At 55.6% G+C, this 20991-nt stretch overlaps 5 protein-coding genes across 5 annotated transcripts; 3 read left to right on the top strand and 2 right to left on the bottom strand.

Annotated features, from left to right (window-relative positions):
* Positions 1-803: 803 nt before the first annotated feature.
* Positions 804-3669, top strand: CDEST_09593 (Putative peptidase S9, prolyl oligopeptidase, catalytic domain, dipeptidylpeptidase IV). The gene is made up of 2 exons (XM_062925752.1): positions 804-3496; positions 3571-3669. The coding sequence occupies exons 1-2, from the start codon at positions 838-840 to the stop codon at positions 3666-3668; spliced, it is 2757 nt and encodes a 918-aa protein (XP_062781803.1). The 5' UTR covers positions 804-837; the 3' UTR covers position 3669.
* Position 3670: 1 nt separating this feature from the next.
* CDEST_09594 (Putative cullin protein, neddylation) lies at positions 3671-7717 on the bottom strand. Its single transcript, XM_062925753.1, has 3 exons — positions 7248-7717; positions 4701-6970; positions 3671-4645 (listed from the first exon to the last, which is right to left on the bottom strand). The coding sequence occupies exons 1-3, from the start codon at positions 7320-7322 to the stop codon at positions 4471-4473; spliced, it is 2520 nt and encodes an 839-aa protein (XP_062781804.1). The 5' UTR covers positions 7323-7717; the 3' UTR covers positions 3671-4470.
* Positions 7718-8135: 418 nt separating this feature from the next.
* Positions 8136-8678, top strand: CDEST_09595 (Putative mitochondrial import protein TIM15; the record flags this gene model as incomplete). The annotated part of the gene is made up of 1 exon (XM_062925754.1): positions 8136-8678. The coding sequence occupies one exon, from the start codon at positions 8136-8138 to the stop codon at positions 8676-8678; it is 543 nt and encodes a 180-aa protein (XP_062781805.1).
* Positions 8679-8725: 47 nt separating this feature from the next.
* Positions 8726-17037, bottom strand: CDEST_09596 (Putative U3 small nucleolar RNA-associated protein). Its single transcript, XM_062925755.1, has 2 exons — positions 15591-17037; positions 8726-15540 (listed from the first exon to the last, which is right to left on the bottom strand). Exons 1-2 carry the CDS (start codon positions 16967-16969, stop codon positions 9021-9023), a joined length of 7899 nt encoding a protein of 2632 aa, XP_062781806.1. The 5' UTR covers positions 16970-17037; the 3' UTR covers positions 8726-9020.
* A 192-nt stretch (positions 17038-17229) lies between these two features.
* Positions 17230-19542, top strand: CDEST_09597 (Putative cwf19-like protein). Its single transcript, XM_062925756.1, has 2 exons — positions 17230-17330; positions 17394-19542. The coding sequence occupies exons 1-2, from the start codon at positions 17314-17316 to the stop codon at positions 19015-19017; spliced, it is 1641 nt and encodes a 546-aa protein (XP_062781807.1). The 5' UTR covers positions 17230-17313; the 3' UTR covers positions 19018-19542.
* Positions 19543-20991: the final 1449 nt, after the last annotated feature.

Below are 20991 nucleotides of genomic sequence, written 5' to 3' on the forward strand. Positions count from 1 at the left end.
AGACATGGGAATCAGTACACGGACCTGCCACAAACAGGGTAGTCTTGCATCATGCATCAAGCTGAAGAGATCCTTCTACCAGGAGGTTTTCATCCAGTAATTAAGCATGATTGGGCAGGATAAGGCGATAACGGTGCTGTTCCCCCAGGGGCCGGCGGACAGGTACTGACTGGGAAAGTGACTGTCGAAACGGGCAAGAGGCCCACTCCTGCCGCACTCCGCATCCATGGATACCGAGGTACCTAGGCGTTGATTAGGCCCCCAAGAACTCAAAAACATGGGGAGGCTCACTGCAGCATGATGTACCTACTGCGGGCATGCTAGGGGACTCCCACAGCTGTGGCACTGCTAGTCCAGGCCGTCTCTGTCAGGAGGGTCCCACTGCTAACACCGAGCAGCTCGCATAAGGCCAAGCGAACAGCTCCAGCTTCCAGAGAATACCGTGTACGTAAGTACGTGTGTACTCTGAATTACAGTCTAATCCCTTTGTTCGGTCTTGACTCGCTCTTCGCTCATACAACATACACAATACAATCAACCTTTCCAGCATCCACGACCCTCGACCCCCTCGACCCCCGACCCTCGACCCTCGTCCTCTCCAAAAAACCCCCGACGGCCGCCGGTCCATGGGGAGTCGTTGCCGTCGTCGTGTCCCCAATATCCAAAAGAGGACTGAAGCTGCCTCGAGACAGCATGCCGTTTCAAGTCCTTGCGCCGTCCACCTAGTTTCAATCCCATCTCTATTTCTGCTTTGACGGTTGTATCTGCGTTGGCACACAATCTCTCCCGAAGAATCCCAACAGGATTGCATATCAGTCCCCGTCCCTCTCTTGCACAATGGAAGGCCAGCCACCCCAATCGACCGCCGAGGACCCCAGGATGTCCCACGAATCCTCCCTCTCGAGCGTTTCCACCACCAGCCTCGTCTTCGAACGTCTGCACGAGCAGAATGAGAAGAGCTACCACTCCTCCTCTCAGAGGCGCCGCGCCCCGTCCGCCGCTGCCGGCGGCTATGCCGACCATCCCGACGACGACGACGACGAGGACGACTATAAGGAGTCCGACGCAAATGACCTTGAGACAGGCCCCTTCCTGGCGTCTCCCGGCATAATGCGCCGCGTCGGCATGGACCGCGGGCTGAAAAAGGGACTGTTAATCCTTGGCGCTGCCTTCGTTTTTGCATGGGGCGCTGCCCTCTTTGTCTTTTTGTCCAACAAGTCGTACAGGCACGGGAGTACCGTTGAACATGATCCGTCCGCTACCTCGCGCGGCTCCGGAAAACCCGTGACGTTGGACCAGGTCATGACCGGCCTCTGGTACCCAAACTCCCACTCGATAAGCTGGATTGAGGGTCCCAACGGAGAAGACGGGTTGCTCCTCGAGCAGGGTGCGCGGGGCAAGGACTATCTCGTCGTCGAGGACGTGAGGTCCGCCAAGACGGACGGTGAAGTCGCGGCCGATGTTGTCCAGAGTCGCACCTTGATGAAGAATCCCTGGATTGATGTCAATGGCCGCCAATTGACGCCCGCCGACGGCCGCCCGAGTAAGGACATGAAGAAGGTCCTTGTCTCGACCGATCGGAACCGCAACTGGCGCCACTCCTTCACGGCGCTGTATTGGATCTTTGACGTCGAAACTCAAACCGCCGAGGCCCTTGATCCCGAGCACCCCGAAGGCCGGGTACAGCTCGCCACCTGGAGCCCCCAGAGTAATGCCGTTGTATTCACCAGAGACAACAACCTCTTCTTGAGGAAACTGGATGGCGACAAGAAGGTCACGCAGATCACAAAGGACGGCGGACCCGAGTATTTCTATGGCATCCCCGATTGGGTCTACGAGGAGGAAGTGTTTGCTGGAAACAGCGCCACTTGGTACTCGGAGGACGGCAAGTACGTCGCATTCCTGCGAACCAACGAGACGGGCGTCCCAGAGTACCCTTTGCAGTACTTCGTATCGCGGCCCTCGGGCAAGGAAAAGCCTCCCGGCGAAGAGACGTACCCGGATGAGAAGCGCATCAAGTACCCCCGTGCTGGCAGCCACAACCCCGTCGTAGACCTTCTCTTCTACGACGTCGAGCGCGGCGATGTTTTCTCGGTCGATATCGAAGGCGGCTTCGCGGATGACGACAGACTCATCAATATGGTCCTCTGGGCCAGTAACAAGGTCCTGATCAAGGAGACCAACCGCGTGAGTGACATCATGCGAGTCGTCCTCGTTGATGTCGTCGCTCGTACCGGCAAGACGGTCAACACCATTGACGTGGGCAAGCTCGACGGTGGCTGGTTTGAGATATCTCACGAGACCCAGTTCATTCCCGCCGATCCTGCCAATGGACGACCCGAGGATGGCTATATCGACACCGTGGTCCACGACAACGGTGATCACATTGCGTACTTCTCACCTATGGACAACCCTGAGCCCGTCTATCTCACCGGCGGCAACTGGGAGGTTGTAGGCGGGCCCTCGGCAGTTGATCTGAAGAACAACTTGGTGTACTTCGTTTCGACCCAGGAATCTTCGATCCAGCGCCACGTTTACAGCGTTCACCTCAATGGGTCCGACCTCAAGCCGTTCACGGACACCAAGTTTGAGAGCTACTACGACATCTCCTTCTCCAGCGGCGCCGGCTTCAGCCTTCTGACATACCAAGGCCCCAAGATCCCCTGGCAAAAGGTCATTAGCACGCCCAGCAACCCCACCAGCTACGAGCACATCATCGAGAAGAACGAGGAGCTCGCTGTGAATGCCAAGAAGTACGAGCTCCCGATTCTCAAGTACGGAACCATTAAGGTGGACGACGTAGAGCTCAACTACGTCGAGCGCCGCCCTCCCCACTTCAACGAGAAGAAGAGGTATCCAGTTCTGTTCCAGCAGTACTCGGGCCCGGGCTCCCAAAGTGTCAACAAGAAGTTCTCGGTCGACTTCCAGTCCTACGTCGCCTCGGCCCTCGGCTATATCGTCGTCACCGTCGACGGCCGCGGCACTGGCTTCATTGGTCGCAAGAACCGTGTGCTCATCCGCGACCAGCTCGGCCACTGGGAGGCCCACGACCAGATCGCTGCCGCCAAGATATGGGCTGCCAAGAAGTACGTTGACGCAGCGCGCATCGCAATTTGGGGGTGGAGCTATGGCGGCTTCAACGCCCTCAAGACGCTCGAGATGGATGCTGGTGAGACCTTCAGCTACGGCATGGCGGTCGCCCCCGTCACGGACTGGCGCTTCTACGATTCCATCTACACAGAGCGCTACATGCGCACGCCCCAGCTTAACCCGTCCGGCTACGACCAGACGGCCATCTCCAACGTCTCGGCCCTCGCGGGCAACGTCCGCTGGCTCATGATGCACGGCGTCGCCGACGACAACGTCCACTATCAGAGCACCCTCACCCTCCTCGACAAGCTCAACCTCGAGGGTGTAGAGAACTACGACGTCCACGTCTTCCCCGATAGCGACCACGGCATCTATTTCCACGGCGCCAACAGGATTGTCTACGATAGTAAGTCTCGTCACCTGCCCTCTGACTTTCCTCCTCTCGGACAATAAAAGATGACTAACCAACCGCGTGAACAGAATTGAGCAACTGGCTCATCAACGCCTTTAACGGAGAGTGGCTCAAGATCGTCGATGCGAAACCCATCGTCGAGCCCAAGGAGAAGGAGAGGAGATGAAGCACTTCCTCTGGCATCGTGTTATTTCTGTGCAGCGAGTTCTACAAGGAGTTCCGGGATTGAGGGGGCCGGCTTTGAGCTTTCAGTGATTTGATTCCCCATTGGCGTTTCAATAGAGTGAGAGAGGAGCATGTCTAATGAGCATCGCAACCGTGACAATCGTCTCCGTTCCTTATTCGATTTTGATCGTCTTCCCCGTGGATGAAAAGAACCGGATATTCTCACTATGGTGTTTCTTGGACCAAGCCGGACGGCCATTATGGTGAGAAACTTGAAATAGGACCCGATTAGCATGAAGCGAGAGACCGGCGCTTTGCAGCCGCAATGTTTCACTTCCCTTAAAGAAATGGGAAAGGTTTCCGAGCTATAAATACCTAGTCAGTATCCCTAAACCTCTGTACATGCGAAAGAAACGAGGTATATACAGAACCACCCTTGCCCTGCCTGGGTCTCATACCCACAACGTCCGAACCAGGTCGGCTCAAATGACCACAAGCCTCGTCTTTCCGTTGGCCCCTTGAAGAACCACAACAAACCTCGCTCGTCCAGAGCACAAAATGGGCGTAATGATACATGCTCTGTGCATGCGTCCCGTTCCGCCTTCCCCGAGACACCGCCGCCCTCTTTTTCGGAAAGATGTCAAAAGTGTAGTTTCTCAGCCATACCGCCCCCTGAAAACGCCATGCATGGTAGAATAAATTCCGTAAGCCTCCGTTATGCAGCCCTAGATGCCCCCCTCTACCCGTTTCATGACAGTCGTATCCATCGTTCATATCGCAAAGGTAGTAAGTCGCTGGCGTTCTCAGGCGAGGTAGCGATACGTCGGTGTCGATGTGTCCTCGACGCGTTCGAGGTATTCGCGCACGATCAGATCCTCGACTCGCTTCTTGATGAGGCTGATCTCAGGCTTGAAGCGGCTGCTGAGCTGGTCAATGACCTCGGTAATGAGCTGCGAATGGCCGAGCTCCTTGCGTTGTCTGGAACATGATTAGCAACGGCAGCATAGACAGCGAGTGACACAGGGATACATACTTCATAATTCTGACAAGTGCGGCGTCAATGACATGGGCTCGGGTCTGGTTGTTCTTCTCCTCGGTCTGCTTCCGTTCCTCGTCGCCCTCGACCTTGCTGGTGGCGTTGATGATGGGCGCCTTGATCCGAACAGTCTTGCTGACGAAGGATGGATTGAACTTGAACTTGTCGCCGGGCTTGATGCTCTTGGTGGCGGGCTCCTTGGCCAGCACTCTGGCCTTGGGGACGATGGACAAGGAAGTGAGGGTTCTGGCAAGGTCCTGAGAAGGGATGTTGGTCTTGGCTTGGATTTCTTCGAGAGACAGCTCCTCGCCTTCCTCCAGCTCATTGAAGAGCAAGAGCACGACCATGCCGTATGTGGGAACGTTGATCTCGTACTTTCGCTCACGAGCCAGAGGGCCCTTACCACCAGGTATGGCGGGGAAAACACAGCGGACGTCAGCACTGCCAGTCGATCCAAGCCAAGTCAACTTGCGGCCACTGCGATTGGTGAGGTAGTACTTGAGAAGGCTTTCCTGAAGACGCTTGATTTCCTCGGGAAATATGCAACCACCGCCCTCGGAGAACTGCGATGTGCGGCCCATGATTTCGGGAGGCCATGAGTTGGTCGTCAAGACGTTGACAGCAAGGTCGATCTGTTTGCGCGATACATCGCCCAGGCCCTTGATATGGTCCCGGTAGCCTGACGTCAACTCGGCAGATGACTCCATGTCTCTGAACATGCCCTCAAACTTGGCGGTGAACTGGTTGCCAAGCTCCTGCTTCATACGAGAGATCATCGATTTCTCAACATCGTGGCTCTCCGACTTGTTGTTGAGGAGACGCTTGGCCAAGTGCTTCTGGTAGTACCGCTCAAAGAGGTCCTTGTCCGAGAGGTAGCGGATCACGGTAATGGCCTTCTCCAAAACCTCCTCGGTCTCGGTCTCGGTCTTGCCTCGAATGCCGCGTCGAAGATTGTCGTCGATAAAAAGCGAGACATACTCGGAGCTCTTGGTGAACATGTTGATGAAGTCGGAAAAGCTCTTGGTAAGTGCAGTCTGGATAATGAGGTCCTGCTGAAAGCACTTGATCCACAAGTTGTCGAACTTGTCCTTGAGCTTAAGGACGTCGTCAACCCACTTGATAGCCGCAGCTGTCTGCTGGGCGGATGAGCTCAGCGCCTTGGCCTTCTCTCCACCATCAATCTCCTCCCCGTCAGCCTGTGCAGTGGCGGCCGAAAAGTTCGTATCCTTGAGCATCTGTTCAATCTCAAGGCCAAGTTCGACCACACGCGCAGACAGGATCTTCTTGAGGGACGCCTTCTTAGAGTCGACCCGCGATACCAGCTGGTAGAGAATGGACAGCTCCTCCTCGCGGTCATAGTTGACCATAGACTTCAAGCCACTGCCCTCGAGGTTCAAGAAGTCGTCCAGATGGGCCGAAATGAGCTCTTCCTCGACAACCTTGATGGACCTCTCTCTTGTCTCATAGTGGATGGTGGTGTCGCATCGGTCGTTCTCCTCCTGCAACCGACGCTGGGTGTGTCGCAGCCATGCGCCGGCGTCGGCGTCGCGGAGCAGCCGCTCACACTCGCGCTTGTAGTATTCTTGCTCGGATTGGAGATACTCGGGCTCGAAGACGGTCAAGTACAGCTTTTCGGCCTCGTTTTCCTCGTCTGATTCATAGAGGGAATCCAGCATTCGAACAATGTTGCGCAGCAAGTGGCGGTCAATCGTATCACCATCACGCTCCATGTTGATGTGGTCAAGGATGACCGAGTTGAGTATGTCGAAGACGGTGTATTGCCCACTCGAGTTGAGCGACGCACGCAGGATATGATCACGGAACAGGCCAATTGTGGCCGTGTAGATGGACGCCTTGCGAGCATCCTGAGTGTAGCCCCGGTCGAGGTACATGAGAATGTCGGCCGTCATGTTCATGGAAGTGTTGTGGTGGTCCCAGGACTTTCGCACGCCTCCAAGGAAAATCTCGCCCATCTTGCGGCGCTCGTTGACCGAGGTGGCCGCGCCACCCATAGCGGCGCTTACCAGGTTGGCCGTGACCAGGCGCTCGATGGTAGGGATAACGTGGTCGGAGAAGTACTGCTCCTCGAACTGCTTCACCCGCTCGTAAAGCATCTCCCCCTTTTTCTTAAGTACTATCTTGTAAGACGCCCGGTAGAGCTGCTCGAACGACAGCGTGCTGCAGTTCTGGTCGTGGATGTCTGTGAGGGCCTGCTTGAGAGTCTCCCAACACTGCTCGAAGTCGCTGGTATCGATGCCTGATGTGAGCTGTCAAACGATTAGCACGCATTCTAGGTATTGACGTTCTTATGACTGGCGGTAGCTTGAGGTCCCCGACACCCCGGGCTGTAACAAAGCAACGGCCCGACAAGATGAGGAATCGAGCCACAGAACTAGACGCCGGAGTCGTCGCAACGAGCAAATTGGAACATGACACACATCGCCAGTGGAGCCTGAGCCCCCACGACGGCAGTACAGGCAATACCAGACTGCTCTGAAGCCCAACACTCGGTCAAATCATGTTCGGATGGGTTATGCAACTTACGCGACCTGGGCGGCGCGGAGGCCGAATGCGTCCGGCCCGCATGGCCGTACCTCCTCCACCTCTGCCAGAAATCATCGTCTGCGTACGTGTATCTGTCCGGTAAAATCTCTTGAGGGATATCTCTGCAAAGATCGGTTGTGGTGGGCAGCCGTTTCAGGTCGAGAAAGCTATCGTGGGATTGCCTGAGTCGGTGGCGGCGGGGTAGCTTTCCGTCCGAGAAAGTGTGGTGAAATTATGTAAAAAGGCAACAGGGCGCGCAGGCAACTCGGAATCGCAGTAGGGTAGGTAGGTAGGTGCGTGGGTCGGTGAAGAGGCAACAAAACGGAAGGCGCGCTGCCTGGCTACCTAGCGTGGAAAGGGGTGGCCGAGGCAGGAAGGTCCGAAGAGCTGGGATATAACAATTCAAGACATCATCGCAGGGAAAGGAGAGAGCGAGAGAGAGAGAGAGATGTAAGTGTTCCAGTGCGCTGCGGAGCAAACGGGCAAGGCTACGCTGCGCTGCCCCCGCCCCCCAAGTCGGCATGGTCCGCAAGGCGGAAGGTGCGACCTGGGGGTTATATCCAATCAATTCGGTCCCTCATCCTGGCTCATGTAGGAACGCTAGGACTTTAGGACCCTGATTCGTTTGTAAGTCTCCGCTGGGTGTAACAGCTCACGCGCCACATGTGGCGTCTATTTCTTTTTTTTGTCCACTTGTTTTCTGAATTCTGGGCACTGAAGAGGAAAATGACGGCATTCCCAGACCCGTTCGAGATCAGCTCAACTCTTTCAAAAGTCCTACAGCAAACACCACCACCACCACCACCACCACCACCACCACCACAACCACCACAACCACCACCGTACATCCGCGCTGCTATTTATTCCATATATCGAAGATATACCACAATGGCCTCGCGCTCGCCCTTCACAAAACTCACGCCCATGCTGCGGCGAGCTTGCCCCGGCGCATCGCCACTCAACCGTAGCAGCCCCATCCTCCAGGCCCTGCAGGCCCAACAACAACCTTTCCAGCCCACCGTCGCCGCGCGCTTCGCACACGCGATCCCGAAACCAAAAGCCACGCGCGACGCCGAGGCCAAGTCCCCCGCCCAGATGCGCCTCGAGGCGTCGCCGCACTACCAGCTCGACTTCACCTGCGTGCCCTGCGACACCCGCTCCCGCCACAAGGTCTCCAAGCAGGGCTACCACCACGGCTCTGTCCTCATCACCTGCCCCTCGTGTCGCAACCGCCACGTCATCAGCGACCATCTGGGCATCTTTGGCGACCGCAAGGTTACCGTCGAGGACCTGATGCGCGAGAAGGGGCGCCTCGTCAAGAGAGGCACCCTGGGCGAGGACGGCGATATCGAGTTCTACCCTGACGAAGCCGCCGCCGCTGCCGCTGAAGCTGAGGCCACCCCCGATACCAAGAAGGACGGCTCTTCTTGAGCGTATCGGACGCGACTATAATACTTACTGTACAACAACAACTTTTCGGTGAAATGTGGTCCGGCGGGGGGGTTCCGGGCCAAGAAAGAAAAAAGAGGCCTCACTCAGTTCGCCGGGGAATGACTGCATAAAAGTACGGCGTTTCGGGTAATCAACATAACATCACTCTCCTGTATCACGAAGGAAGAAACAGGAAGGTCATCTTGAAACAAATAGAAATAGATCTCACATATGAATGGGCAATGTCAGCCCCTGTACTACATAAATACACCCTTTCAGAATCCCGCGCATCCTCTTTTTATGTCCCTGCCCAAAAACGCCGGCCCATGCAAACTCGCATCATTACCACCCCTTGTACGCCTGTCTGAGCTGCTTGTGCTCATGGCTACGGACCTTCTTCCTCTCCTTCTTCCTCTCCGTCTTCTTTCTCTTGTCCCGGCCGTACTTCTCCGGCTGCGCGATCGCCTCGATCTTGCGCTTGCTTGACCTCTGCTGCCTCCTCGTCCGCACCTCCTCCCTGATCGCCAGCAGCTGCTTGGTGTACTCGGCCGTGCCGAACTTCTTCTGCAGCGAGTCCATGAGGATATGCGCCCGCGTCTTGAGCGTCTCGAGTCGTGTCTTGAACAGGTCGTCCGTCGAAAAGGGCACGGGGATGTGGGGGTCCGTGAGGTTCTGAAGCGGGTACAGTATCGTCTTGAACGACGGCTCGAGGTTCTCCTGCGGCACGCGACGGCAGATAGTCTCCAGCACCTCCATGGCCACCGTCTTGGGCGTGATGGCCGTCGACTTGGGCCGGACGTCCTTGCGCAGGATCGACGAGAGCTTCCAAAACAGGTACTGAAGGTCCTTGCGGTGCTCGTCGATCCTGTCCTCCTCCGCCGCCGTCTCGTCGCGGTCTCCCAGCGTCTCCGCCTCGGGCACGTTCTGCACCTTGACAGGCAGGCGGGGACCGAGGAAGATGAGGATCTGCGTAATCTCCGCGGCGAGCGCGTCTTCGATCTCGGGGGTTCTCAGAGCGTACAGGGTCACCCTGACCAGCTCCTCGAGGTCCTCGACCTCAAGATCCAGGCCATGCGATCCCTTGAGTGCCTCTCCCGACTTGTTGGATTTGCCGGCGTAGTCCGCAAGGAATGTGCTCAGCACTTTGGTGGTGCTCAGTTTGACCGAGTTCTCGGGATGGATCAGGCAGCCACGTACGTCTCCCCAAAGCTCCTTTGACTCAGAGGACAGCAATCTTGCCGGGTATTTCTCCGTGAGGATCTGGACGTCGTGAAGAACGGTGTTGATGAGTTCCTCGTCGGCAACGCGGATGTCGCCAGTCCCGACAATGTCTCCGATTTTGCCGAGAACCAGCTCCAGCTCCTTCTTGTGCTTAGATGAAGGCTCCTTGGCCTCAAAGAAGAAGCCAAAGGCTTGCAACGACAGCTTCGTCACCGCAAGGTTGTCCTCCTGCTCAACCCACGACCGGAGAAGCGTCAGGAAGTTCTGCGTCCTCTCCTTGTCGGCCTTGCGGAACATCTCCTTGACGAGCTCGCCGGCAGCAAGGCAGCATTTCTCACTGTCGTCGTTGGCCAACACCATGACGAGAGGCAAGAAGCAAGTGGAAATGACTTCTTGGACAAAGTCATCCGCGGACTTCATGAGCAGGAGATGGACGACCTCCATGACGGACAGACGGCCACCCTCGCGCTCGTACGTCAGGTTGGCGACGACAAAGTTGAGCTGCTTGACCCAGCGAGCCTTCCTCTGCGGGTAGTCCTTGAGGAACTGGAAGAACGCTCCTCTTGCCAGGTCCCGGGTATCCTTGTCGTCGTTAGTAATCATGACAGTGCCCACGTAGTCGAGTGTGTCGTAGACGACCGCAGTCTCAATCTTGCGCTCGAGCACGGATCGGAGGAAGTTGAATGTGACATGACGGTAAAGGGTCTCTGTCAGATCATCCTTCAGCTTGCCGAGCAGCATATCGATCGCCGCGTCCTTGACAGGAATATCCTTGCGCTCACGCAGCACAACCGAGAGCAGCTTCAGAGCAGCCTGGGAAAGCTCGGTGGTGGTCGAGGTCGACATGGAAATGCTCTTCGTCGCCTCCTTGGCCGCGACCTTGTACAGCTGAACATCTTCGTCGTTGTTAAAGGGAACCTTGGCCAGAACCGTGAGAAGTCTGAAGGCTGCAGTCTTGACATCCTCCTCGCCACCCACAATTGCGTCACCGAGAATGGGGACGAAACCAGCAATGTTCGCAGCGGTTCGGAGGCTGTCGTACTTCTTCCACACAGACCGCAGGATGTCGAAGGCAAACTTGACGAGCTTGAAGGTGTACTTGCCGGCTGTACCGTGGTTGTCTTTCTTGACGCCCTTCTGGTAGAGGTACTTCTTCAGACGGTAGTCGATTTTGGGCTGCACCTCGGGTTTTTGGTTCTTGTAGACTTCTTGAATCACTTCGTAGCAGAAGACCAGTGTGTCACGGCTCTCTGAGGCGGGATTCTGCAGGAGACCGGCGGTTATTCTCGCCAACAGGGTGTCGATCTTGCGAACCAGCTTGAGATCAACCTTCTGCATGAGGAGGGATTGCAAGGGGTGTACAAGGACGACAAGCTGGCTGATGGAGGCCGACTTGGCGATGAGCTCCATGGAGTCTTGACTCTTGCTGGCCTTGACTTCCTTCATCTCGCTGATGTAACCCTCAGCATCCTTTTCTTGGCCAATGACACCAAAGATGTCGTCGATAATGATTGCCACGATGGACCGCAGAGTGTAATCGAGGTCACCTTGTTGGTATTCGGGGATGACCTTGAGAAGCATTGAGTGAAGAGTGTAGGACATGACATGGAGCTGGTAACCTCTTTTGAGAGCGCCGCGCAGCTCCTTCAAGATGAACCCGAAGTAGGTCGGGCCCAGCACCGAGGCAATCTGAACAAGAGTGTCTCTGGCCATCTCACGAGCATCCCAGGACTTGCTTCGCAAAATGTGGCAGATGTCGGTAAGAACACCAGCAAGCTTCTGGCCCATCTCTTCGGACGGCAAAAGCTTAAGAAGCTTGACGATGATAACACCGACCGGCACACGGTAACTGACCTCGGACTCGTCCTTCTCGTGCAGATGCTTGATCAGCAAAGGCAGGAAGAGGTTGTTGACATCCTTGCTGAGTTTATCTTGCGCGGGTGTCGTGAGCACGAGTCTCTTGCCGGAAGATGAGGTTGTCTCCACGCTGTCCACCTGCATTGGCTCGGCGGCTTTCTGTTCAACAGCGAAGATGAGGGCGTCGCAGAACTTGGCAAGGAGTCGGATCACCTGCTTCTGGTTGTCGGGCTTGGACTCGACGTAGCTAATGTATCTCTGCAGGATGACGCGGTAGTGCTTCCAATCCAGAGACTGGGCCAAATTGCCAATCGTGACCGTTGCTTGAGCGCCCAGGCCCTGGTCATCACTTCCTTCTGCACGGCCAAAGATAAAATGCTCCAGAAGGGGGATGAAGAACTGGCTGAGGTTCTGACTGCCAATTTCCGAGCTGTCGTTGACGGTGTCGAGCATCCGGATAGCTTCGAGCTGTCGTGAGGTTGCCGGGCTGAGAATGTTGAAGAAAAAGGGCAGCTCAGACGTCTCCTCGTCAAGATCGCCGACCAGGAGTCCATTCATGTCAGCCACGAGCTCCCACGTGGGCATTTGCGAGAGAAGATAGCCGAACACTCTCAGGTACTCTCGCCGGACGGTGGCGGACTCCTCTCGAGCTCCCGTGTAGATGGAGGGCAACAGGATGGTCTTCAGATGGGATTCGAAACCGGCCTTTGCAGCCTCATCTGCGCAGGAAGCCGCCTCTCTGATGAACTTGCGCAGGCTGTCTGCAGAGTTAGAGGCGAGGATACCATACTCCTCATCCGAGCGGATGTAGTAAATCAAGTTGTGGAGTAAAGGAAGCCATTGCTTCACAGTGAAAGGGGTTTCCTTGTTGGTGATTCGAGTGAAAGCCACCAATCGCTTGTCGTAGTCAGGCTCGTCGATGCGGTCTTTCGCGAAAGAGTTGAGGTCACTGCAAACTTCGGCAACTTCCTGAAGCGTGTCGTCCTTCTCGGCGAGGGCGGCGAGAACGCGGGCTAAGGCTTGTCTGTTGTCCCTGTCCTTGAAGTAACTGAAGAGGGAAGACAGGGTCTCGAAGATGGCAATGTCAGCCGTCTTCTCCTCGGCCTCTTCGGAGCCAAGAATGGTGATAAAGCGCTCGAGGATGAGCAGGATTTTGCCCTTGGCTCTGGGGTTGACTCTTCTAGGGGGCTGGTTTAGAAGGAACGTAGCAATCTTGAGCGTCTCGTGCACATTCGCAGAGGTCTCAACAAGCGGAGACAGCTCCACAATGGTCTCGATGCAGGCCTCGAGGAGCTCGTTGCTCATGGTGAGCGTCTCCAGTGTGGTAGTGATCGTCTTCAGCATCAACTCCATATTGGCATCCAGAAGCTCGGCGCGGATGAGTTCGTTGAACTCGGACTCCTGGGCAGGAGCCTGTGCTAGCTTGACGAGGTTGCGGACGATACTCAAAGCAAATACCTTGACATTCTCCTTGCCCTTGGGTACGGAAACACACTCAATGACCTTGGGCAGGATCTGGTTGTTGATTGAAATGAATAGTGCAGCCCTGGGGAGCTGAGACCAGGTCGACAGAAGCTGCATGATGCTGGATACCGACTGAGCCGTCTCGACGGGAAGCTTGTCGATTCTGGGCGTGACGACCTCGTTGACGATAGGCTCCGAGTAGGGAGACCAGTTGAAGTCCTGCGCGTTGCGGAACAGTGTGATGAAGCACTTCAGACCGGTGGTCCGGATGACCTTGAGCATAGACTCTTGGGAGGCTTCGGTCGTTTCTTCGGCATCCTCGTCCAATTCAGCGGCAGACTCTCGGAGTCGTCGGCAAGCAAAGATGAGACAGTAGAGAATCGGGTGGAGGAGTCTCTCGACGTAAGGACCAACATGTGCGCCGAGTTCGTTAATGAGGGGCAGCATCATGTTCATGAAACCTAGCTGCTTGCGGGGATGGAGGATCTCCTTGTCGAACAAGCTGGCGCGGAAGCCGGACTCGTCGATAACGCGAGCACCCTTCAGACTACCGATGGCGATGTCCAAGAAGCTGCCCGTGTCTTCTACGTTAAGATTTCTCAGGACGGCCAAACGGGTAGCCTGCAGACCATGGCGGCCGCTAGAAACACCCTTTTTCGAGATAGTGCGGCCGTACAAGAGTCTGAGGAGAACAGGCATCAACTCTGCGCGGTGCTCCGGTCGGATGGTCGACTCTCCCTGAAGGAAGACGGTGAGTTCGTTCTTGAACCTGGCCTCGTCAAGGAGGTACTCCAAGTTTTCTTGGTAGGGCCGGACGCCATCCTGCTTCCATGCGAGAATGGCCTTCAGGGCCAGCTTCTGCACTTCCACGTCACCGTTTTCCATAAGATGGAGAAGGGCGCGGTACACCCTCTCGTTCTGATAGAGTACCTTGGGGTTGATGAAGAGAGCAAAGACACCAATGAGCGCCTTGCGGTCCTGGAGCGACCAGTCTTCGCCCTTGATCTGGACATCCTCATCCTCTTGGCTGTCAGAAGTGTCTTCACCGTCATCGGCCCAGGCCAAGAAGGACGGCACAAGCTTGCGGGAACGCTTCTCCGCGAAGTGAGGCATAGCGGTGAGGACCTTCAGAGCTTGCGCACGCGCATTACTGGCGTGAGCGTCGACAGTCTGTTGTTGTTCGTCAAATGACTTTAGCATGAGATCGGTGGCGTTGTTCACCACCTCCTCGACATGATCTGCCATGCCCCAGAGCTGTTGCACATGTCGACAGTCAAAGTCGGTGATTGCTTGGCGGTTCTGGAGCGTGGGCTGGCCACCTGGCCCAGACCATCTGGGGGAGGGTGTTTCTAGCCAGTTGAAGGCAGTCGCAGTAATGGCCTCCTCGCCCTTCTTGGACTCGCCAACAAGCTTGAGTGCGGTGATAGTGTCATCCCACAGAGGCGAGAGCTTGATTGTCAACATGCCGAACATGAAGGAGGGGATTGCCTTGGCCAACCACGAGTTCTCGCTCAACTGTGAGTAGTTCTGACCGAGTTTGCGGAGATGCATGGCAACGTTTCTCAGGCTGGACAAGTCCATAGCTGTCTGTTCGATATCCAGCATGAGGGTGTGGCACTGGAGCTCATCCGGGGTTGAGTCGAATTGTTGGAGGATCTTGAGTGACGCGAGACGAAGCTCGTGAGAAGGAGCCGACAGATTCTCGATGAGCGCCTGAACAACAGGATCCTCTTCGGCCGAGCTCTCGCTGCTGTCGCTACTTTGGCGTTCGGCAAGCAGTGGCTGGCTCTTTGTGGCCTCGGTATAAGTGAGATATGCCTCCAAAAAGCCTACTGAACGGCTAAATCTGGGCAGAGCAGCTCGGAGAAGCGGGTTCAATGCAGGGTCGACTGGGCCTGCCGCTTTGCTCATGCGCAAGTAGGCGTGGAAGCCTTGACTGATACTGAAATGCACCTCGTCGGACGCCAGCGTGGACGAAGGCTTGAGTGCAAGCCTCAACTTCCGAAGCAGGAGTTCCGCGATCTTGGCGTTGGCCGAAGGGTGGACGGTCGTAGAGAAGAGCAGATCCAGCAACGCCGAGTACTTCGGCAGGCATCTGTCACGCCATGTCTGGGGATCTTTGTCATACGCTCCGCGTTCGGGGAAAGGAGATGCCTCGAGGCGCTCAAACTTGGACACGATCTGGTCCTGCCAGCTTCGCGGAAGGTTGCAAGTCTCTTTCCCACCCGGATGAGGTAGACTACCATTTTGGACCATACGCGGTAAGAAAACACAGAGCATGTCCTCATTACGGCCGTCGGACCAGTGGCTGACAATAAATCTGTCTCGCGTGAGCTCATGCCTACTTGATTGCAAAGCGGCTGCGCTTACCTTTGGAAGTATGTCTGGAAGAGACTTCGGAACCGCGTCGAGTCGAGGTTGGAGAAGTAGGCACAGAAGGGGATGTACCATCTCATAAGCCGCTCCCTCTGGAGGGCAGTCATGAAGTCCTTGATCGAGGGAATCAGGGCATCTATCGGCGCTTGATGCCAGACAATGGCAGCGTTGACAATCACGTGTTTCCAAACAAGACTCAGCTTGTCCTCCGTTACCTCAGGGGCGTGTTGCGCCATCGAATCCAACATCGCGGTCAGGTTCTCAACCATAGCATTCCAGTTGCTTACTCGAGATCCGTGTCGCACACCAGCTGCCGTGCCAAGAACCCGGATCAGGGGGACAAACCTCCACGCCTTGACGGGCTTAGACCCGCTCAAAGCTTCCTGTACTTGTTCTTGCATCGCATCCAAAACAGGAGCAAGGTCCTCGTCGTTGGAGTGGTGGGTAATGCTGGTCAAAACACCGCAAACGAGATCGGTCCAGGTGGTATTCGGCGTGAGATCTGCTTCTGTCTCAGGTATCGTCTTCATCAACGCTGCGAGAACGGCCGGACCGGTCGAGTGGATAGTTTGACCGGGGCCTTTAATCGCTTCGGCGAACATGGTCATAAGACCGTCTTGGTATAATTGGAATTGGCGCTCGCCGACCATACTTCGGAGGTCATCCCTTGCGTGACTGGCGATGTCGATAAGAGCAGTCTCTCGGTTTGCTGGCGCAGCAGCCTTTTTGATGAGAAAGCTCATCGCCTCGGCGGCGAAGCGCGCAATGTGAGGGGGATGGCGAGCCTTGCCCAGGAGCGGCGCCACGGCATCGTACGTTGGGCGCAAATTCGGCACTATAAGCCTCGACAGGTATTTGAAGAGGAAAGCGAGGGCGGCAAAGGTCCATTCGATAACGTCGGCGTCCTGGGGTTTGCCCGCGATGGCGATGATGAGATCCAGAGACTTCGCATAGTACTTCTCAAACCGCGTGCCGATATCATGCGCAAACGCTGTAAGGAGTTCGAGCACCGGCTCCAGTGCCTCCTTGTCTTGTTTCGCCAGTGATTCCTCCAGCAAGGCGAAAATCTTCTCCTCGAAGTGCAGAATCTGGGCAAGAGTCTCGCTCACGGGCAACGCTTGCCTCTTGAAGTCGTTGAAGCCCTTGGAGACGTTGAGCTCACCCCATCTTTGCAGGCCATTGCGGAAGTAGGAGGTTGTGGATTCGAGGTCTTCGGCATCGAGGTCGTGTCGACGAACTTTTCGCAGGGGATCGAGCGCGTTTAGTTTCGAGATTTTTGTCGCGAAAGACTCCCACCGGTGGTTCTTTTGGTGAGGAGTCGAGAACTTGCCCTTGTGGGACTTTGTGATACGCCCTGACGAAGTGGAAGGCATGTTGGGCGAGTTGACAGGTTGAGTGTGCAGAAACAAAACCCGTCTTTGATCGCCTCCCAACTGCTCAACTGCTTGGTCGCGAAAAAAGTTCCCCGCCAACTCTTCAAAGCTCAAAAAATTTGGACTTTTTTTCCTGCCGGCAGAAGGTCGGCCGATAACGATAAGCTGATAAGGAATCAAATGCGGGTCCGGGCCAGTCGCGGAGCTTGGAAATAAATAGGGGCCCCACACCACCACTACATACACGCATCTCGCAGTCGCATCTCCAGAGCCCAAGGTTCCCTACCTGACATCAACACCACCAGCCGACCAGTCTCAAGCACCGCACCACTAATTGAAGCGCAATGGCTGCTCCCAAGGTGTGAGTCCAATCGGAAACACTATTTCGTTGAGGACCTGGGTTCTAGAACTGACTCGCCTATAGAATCGTTCTGGGGAGCCTCAATGGCGGGCTGCAGCCAGCCTTCACAAAGCTTGCGACGCTCCACTCGAAGAATAACTTCAGCTTCGCGATCGTCACTGGTAACCTTTTCGGCTTCGACGACGACACCACGGTCGATTCCCTTCTGAGCGGCGAGCTCAAGGTGCCCCTTCCTGTTTACTTTACCGTCGGTACTACGCCCCTTCCCCCGCGAATTTCCGCCAAGATCGAAGCCGACGAGGAAATCTGCGAGAATCTTCACTTCCTCGGCAAGCGCAGCATTACCAAAACTTCGGAAGGAATCAGGATCGTCACTCTTGGTGGAAAACTCGATGCAAGTGTTGTGGGGGGCCAGTCAAAGGAGCAGCATCTACCCTACCACACGGCAGATGACGCGAAGTCGCTCAAGGGCGCGAACAAGGCCGATATCCTTCTGACAACAGTCTGGCCGGCCGGCGTCTGGGCTGGGTCCAAGGTCGCACTTAGCCCGGAAAACCAAGCGGCAATCGAAAGCACAGCGGAACTTGTTGAACTATGTGCGACACTGAAGCCGCGTTACCACTTCGCCGCTTCTCCCGCCGAATTCTTCTATGAGCGCGAGCCCTTCGTTCACCCCGCTCAGGAAGGCGCAGAGGATGTCTCCATCACTCGCTTCATTTCGATGGCACCTTACGGCAACTCTGCCAAGGCCAAGGCACTGTATGCTTTCTCACTGGCACCCAACGAGACCAGCGTCGAGCGACCTGCCAACGCCACCTATACTCCGTTCAGCCCCAGGAAGCCGAAGAGACGCCCGGAGGGCGACGGTTCCTACAGCCGCTTTGTCAACGGCGACGACGATGGCCGTCATCATCGACGCGGAAACAAGCGCCGTCGCCATCAGTCTCCCCCACCCGGTCCCGATCGTTGTTTCTTCTGCTTGAGCAACCCCAACCTGGATACCCACATGGTCTGCTCCATCGGTGAAGACAGCTACCTTGCTACTGCCAAGGGCCCTCTCGCTACGTCGCAGACTTTCCAGGAGCATGGCATCGGCTTCCCTGGCCATGTCATCATCACGCCCCTCGCGCACACGCCGACTGTTTACCACTCCGGCGTCGAGAGCTACGCCCCTGAAGAGGCGGAGAAAACCCACAAGGAGATGACTCGTTTCCGCGAGGCACTTCAGGCCATGGTATCAACCAAATCCAGTCACAAGCTCGGTGCCATAACGTGGGAGATCAGCCGCGGCCGTAACATCCACGCTCACTGGCAGTTTCATCCGGTCCCAGCCGACTTCGTCTACAAAGGACTTGTCGAGGCCGGTTTCCGTGTCGAGGCCGAGAATCTCAAGTATCCAGACTTTGAGAACCGCGAGCTTTCTTACGATGAGCAAGCCGACATTGGCGACTACTTTCGCATCTGGATCTGGGCCGACAACGGCGAGGACAGGATTAAGGGTTCCAGTCTCGTGATGAAGCTCGATCCCAACATGCGTTTCGACCTGCAGTATCCGCGCAAGGTCGTTGCTAAGCTTCTTGGTCTCGAGAAGCGTTTCGTTTGGCAAGATTGCGTGCAGACGAAGGAGGAGGAGGAAAGAGACGTGGCGGCCCTTCGCGAGGCTTTCAAGGAGTGGGAATTTGCGTGATGGGGCCCGCGCTGACGCCATAAGAAAGGTCTCTTCGCGGCTGCAGTCTAATTTTGCATCTTTCACGTAGCATTTGGCATGGACGGCGTTTGAGAAATACCCGGGTTATCTGCATATTCTTGCTATACGAGCAGACGCTTGGATGGGCTGCGTCTGCGTTGACTTTGCTCTCATCTACGTCTACGAGGAAGGAGGGATATTAGGGGACATTGTCTTACTCTCTGACCCTCGGGAAAAAGGATTTCACGAAAACATTTTTTTTCTTTTCGTTTTCAGGCAGGCGGGCATCATCTCTATAACAAGAAATTAGCAAAGAGGCACCAAAACTTTATGAAAAGTTCTTCCATCCATCTCCCTGCATTCTTGCTCACAGCAGCCAATAGCAGAGGCATGTGCACTTGTTGACGAGTTGCATCATTTTGGAAGTTTGGGTCAGAGTTAACACAGTCTAACTAAACCCCATTGATCCCTCGACTCGCTCACTTGTAGATTGGTATGTAATCCCACTCAGTTTGATTAGCCGTGTTGTTTCCGGTCTCATCCCCGATAAACAACCCGGATCGTGGACACTCATCACCCATCACCTTGGCGGCTGGCTAGCAGAACCACATCGTAATAACGCAATCTCTGGCTTTGATTTCGTCGCTAGCCACGCCGATCCGTTTGAAACCTAGCAACCGACCAGCGCCACGGTGAGCGTGGGTATATACCCATCGACAAGGGAAATTTACAGCTCGTGGTCCTCGAACAAGCTTCTCCCTGGCAAGACACAAGTCCCGTTTAGAGTGTTTGCCTTGGGTTGACATGTCTCACTCGCCGCCTGCCGGAGCCATCCGGAGGACCCTGTTGATGTTGTGTTGTCTCTGAGGAGCCGCATGCAAGGGAGGCCGAGAGTTGTTTTTCAACTATTCGGCCGGGACCCTGGCAACCCCCATGTCCGGCTGATATGTCCAAGATTTCTTCCCTGTGCTCAAGTTGAACAACCCTAGTCAGCATTCAATACTATCTTCTCCCTCAAAAGAGACCTGGTTGGCGAAGGTTTTCAGGGCCCGTGGTAGACGTTCATGCCGCTCTCCCTTACCGCTGAGAATTATATGGGTGTGTGGTTCATACTGCCATCACGATCAAGTCACAAGGTGAAGGTCGACTCGATATACACGCTTGGCTCTGAGACATGCACACGGCACGCGTTCGTTGATAGTGCCCCCGATCAAATTGTCTAAATCAAACAAACAGAGATTTCCACCGGAGCGGTCTCGATTTTCCAGAAATCTTGCATTCTTTGTCTACGTGACGAAGGACCCCCCACCCCCTCCGCCCGACGGAACTTTCCTTCTCCCTTGCAGAACCACGGAGGAAGACGTGACTTAAACCGAAGCGGGTGAGCCACAGGCCCGTTCAACATGCGCTGTCAGCATAGGGGAAGCATTAGAGATTGAATGCCGGCCCGCCCAGCTGCCCTCCCCCCCCGAGCTCGATGGTCTGCCACGTTCGCGGCTTCTCAGGGTTTGGTCACCTCTCTGGTCCTTCGTTTCTCGCCTGCGCCCTTTCAAGTTATTAGAACCGTAGATTGTGTTCAGAGCCGGATTCCACACCTCGGCCGAAAAGGGTATGCATTGGCCGGAACGGGGTGAGAGAGAGGCACGGATAGGAAACCTTAGAACAAGACTCGGAGATTGACAGCGCCACTCTCCGCTCCAGAGAGAGGTAGAAAGCGATCGTGGCCGTATCTCCTGGACCAAGGATGTTTCAGCTACTGGAACACTGGCTGAGACAACTAGAAGGAAGCGGATGGCTTTGGCCTCGGTTGACTCTCGTCAAGGTTCGGGGCGTTTGGGGGGGCAGGGGGGACGTTTCCTCCAACGTCTTTCTTCTTTCAACTCCTTCGATGGCCTTTCCGTTTCGGGTAACATCTCGAAACGTTAGTCGTGCGGCTTTGTCCCCTTCCCTACCCCCTTTCTTCGTTTGTTCCCT

This window comes from Colletotrichum destructivum, chromosome 6 (genome assembly GCF_034447905.1).
Source record: "Colletotrichum destructivum chromosome 6, complete sequence".
Lineage (NCBI taxonomy): Eukaryota > Fungi > Ascomycota > Sordariomycetes > Glomerellales > Glomerellaceae > Colletotrichum > Colletotrichum destructivum.

Bases quoted from the DNA above. Each gene is read 5' to 3' on its own strand.
- CDEST_09594 (XM_062925753.1), bottom strand. From the start codon at position 7,322: ATGATTTCTGGCAGAGGTGGAGGAGGTACGGCCATGCGGGCCGGACGC. The intron at 6,971-7,247 runs GTAAGTTGCATA...ATCGTTTGACAG, and splicing joins CTCCGCGCCGCCCAGGTCGC to CTCACATCAGGCATCGATAC. The intron at 4,646-4,700 runs GTATGTATCCCT...ATCATGTTCCAG, and splicing joins GCACTTGTCAGAATTATGAA to ACAACGCAAGGAGCTCGGCC.
- CDEST_09593 (XM_062925752.1), top strand. From the start codon at position 838: ATGGAAGGCCAGCCACCCCAATCGACCGCCGAGGACCCCAGGATGTCC. The intron at 3,497-3,570 runs GTAAGTCTCGTC...CCGCGTGAACAG, and splicing joins CAACAGGATTGTCTACGATA to AATTGAGCAACTGGCTCATC.
- CDEST_09596 (XM_062925755.1), bottom strand. From the start codon at position 16,969: ATGCCTTCCACTTCGTCAGGGCGTATCACAAAGTCCCACAAGGGCAAG. The intron at 15,541-15,590 runs GTAAGCGCAGCC...CACGCGAGACAG, and splicing joins TTCCAGACATACTTCCAAAG to ATTTATTGTCAGCCACTGGT.